Source organism: Nansenia antarctica (genome assembly GCF_963989245.1).
Source record: "Nansenia antarctica genome assembly, chromosome: 14".
In the NCBI taxonomy this organism is placed as follows: Eukaryota; Metazoa; Chordata; class Actinopteri; order Argentiniformes; family Microstomatidae; genus Nansenia; species Nansenia antarctica.
Genome location: NC_137684.1, coordinates 26,357,781 through 26,360,280, shown reverse-complemented (window position 1 = coordinate 26,360,280; position 2,500 = coordinate 26,357,781). Strand labels below are relative to the sequence as shown.

General features: G+C 41.0%; 1 protein-coding gene across 1 annotated transcript in view; it reads right to left on the bottom strand.

Moving 5' to 3' along the window:
• The window catches only part of LOC308170021 (protein phosphatase 1 regulatory subunit 35-like), a gene marked incomplete at both ends in the record, with an annotated part of 9,326 nt that overhangs the window by 3,718 nt on the left and 3,108 nt on the right, over positions 1–2,500 (bottom strand). The window contains one exon of the mRNA XM_080544752.1: positions 332–366. Within this exon, the coding sequence (XP_080400878.1) occupies positions 332–366 (35 nt within the window). The remainder of the gene's footprint in view (positions 1–331; positions 367–2,500) is intronic.

Sequence of the window (2,500 nt, the reverse complement as noted above, 5' to 3'; positions counted from 1 at the left end):
CTTTCCTGTGGTAAAATATGTGTTGTATTTTTATTTTTTATTTTTTTTAAATCACATAATTATACTTACACTTAATTATTTGTTAGAAGCAGCATCATAAAGCGTCTTTGAGTGTCTACAAAAGCGCTATATAAGTCTAATGTATTATTATTATTATTATTATTATTATTATTATTATTATAAAATGTCATTGAGGGGAGCATGCAGCATCTGGCCTGTGGAGGGAGCTACCGGACCGTAGTGGAGTGTGGGTGATTAGATGGGATAATTGGACGTTGGCTCGTGCCAATTATGCCATCACCACTGGCATTTGGGGCGTGTGTGTGTTTACTCTATTCCTGGGGGCAGTGACCTGGGAGCGGTGACCTGGGAGCGGGCGTGAGGAGTGAAGCGGACGCCACACGCAGTGAAAGAGGCAGCGAGCGATGGCCTGAGGAGAACTGGACGCGCCGCTGGGCTTTGGACGTTATTATTTGTCCTCATTATATTCCAGCACAGCTGGCGGGTGTGTGGCTGAGGTCCGCTTTAAGTTGACTGTAATAAACGGGCGACCTCCCTCTAGGACTAAACCTGCTACGTTTGGCACCCAACGTGGGGCACAGAGGGGGGGGGGGTATTTATCATTTATCACAGTCAACATTTAATACGGGGAGGTCGGAAATGTGTTACAGACAGTCGACTTCAAGCGAACCTCAGGCAGCAGCACACCCCCGCCAGCTGTGCTGGAATATAATGAGGACGAACAATAATATCCAAAGTCCAGCGGCGTGTCCGGGTTCTCAACCCTTTCGTTTCCTCACTCAGAACCGCTTTGCCGCAGAACAGCCTTCAAATCATCAACAGGACAGTACTTGTATGTGAGTCCAGCTTTGTGTGTACTGTCACATTTAGCTGAGGAGGTTGACCTTTGACCTCTGTAATAATATATACAGTATACCTGATCATAGATCCACCTCTCTGGGGGGTTAGGGTTACTGTATAGGGAGGTAGGCCTACTTCACGTCCTTGAAGAGAGGATAGAAAGGAATTCAAATTCCCCTCTCCTGAGACAACTCAATGGGTTTTAAGTGTGTAATCAAGAGTCAATAATTACCTTCACCAATCAATCTTCTCAAATCCTGATTATGGATTGTCCAGGATTATGTTGCCCAGCAAATTGTAGATAGAAGGCATTTTTAAAAATGTTTCTGTGTATGTTGTTATATTGAACTTGAAGTGTTTGGTTTTCTGTGTGTTAAGTGTTTGTGTTTGTGTTAAGTGTTTGTACTGTTTGTACTGTTTGTACTGTATGTGTTTTTAATTGTACATACATTATATTATTATATACATACATTATATTATTATATTATTATTATTACATTCCCTTGAGATTCTGGTCCATGATGACATCCTGTCGATTTTTCAAGTGCTCTTTCAAGCTGTGCATCTCCTGTTCTACCACATCCCAAAGGTGTTCTATTGGATTCAGATCCGGTGACTCTGAAGGCCATTGAAGAACACTGAACTCATTGTCATGTTCATGGAACCAGTTTGAGACGACTTTTTTTGTTTTGTATATTATCATGTTGGAAGTAGCCATTAAAAGATGGGTACATTGTTGCCATGATGGGATGCACATAGTTAGCAACAATACTCAAATAGGCTGTAGCATTCAAGTGATGATTGATTGGTATCAACAGGCAGGGCCGGCCTGTGGGTCTGTTGGGCCCCAGGCGAGATCTTGAAAATGGGCCCCCCCCCCTCGTAGTAACTCGTTTTTACAAATAATAATCGCCACGTTGCTCAACGTCCAAGAGAAACACTGTGACTGGTTAAATTGATTCACCAGACATCTTTCAATCATCTTAGCTGACACCTAATTTCACCAGTCACAGTGTTTCTCGGACGTTGAGCAACGTGGCAATTATTATTTCGTTAGCCTCATAGCATAATTGCCTAAGTCATGCTTTACTTGGTCACCTGGTCACTGGGCCATCTTTGTAGGTAGTGTCAACAACAATGCCTATGTCAAAGAGATGACTTGGGCAGATAGTGATTTTGGAATGTAACAAGCATTCTGATAGGCATTGTTGGCAATAATGCACAGTGAATCAGCAGTGTTAGGAGAGTAGAGTTAGGCAGATATCTCAATTTGGCCTGTAGTGGCTTCAAACTATTTAGTAACCAGGCAAGACAGGGGTTTTGACGCACATCCAAATATTCTAACCAACAAAATCGTATATCCAGTCCAGGTAGAATTGCAACAAAAATATGGATTTATTCTCCTTTAAATATAAACATAAAATTCACACTTTCAATGGCATCTTTAGAAAATAGAAAAATAACAAAATAAAAAACTCACCAGCCGCCGCTGATTTGGCAGTATAGCCCACAGAAGTTCAGAGTATATATCTCAGTATATTTCTCAATATAAATCACAGTATATTTCTCAATATAAATAACAGTATATTACATAATATATATATATACATATACTGTATAACACGTCTGGAGCCTCCTC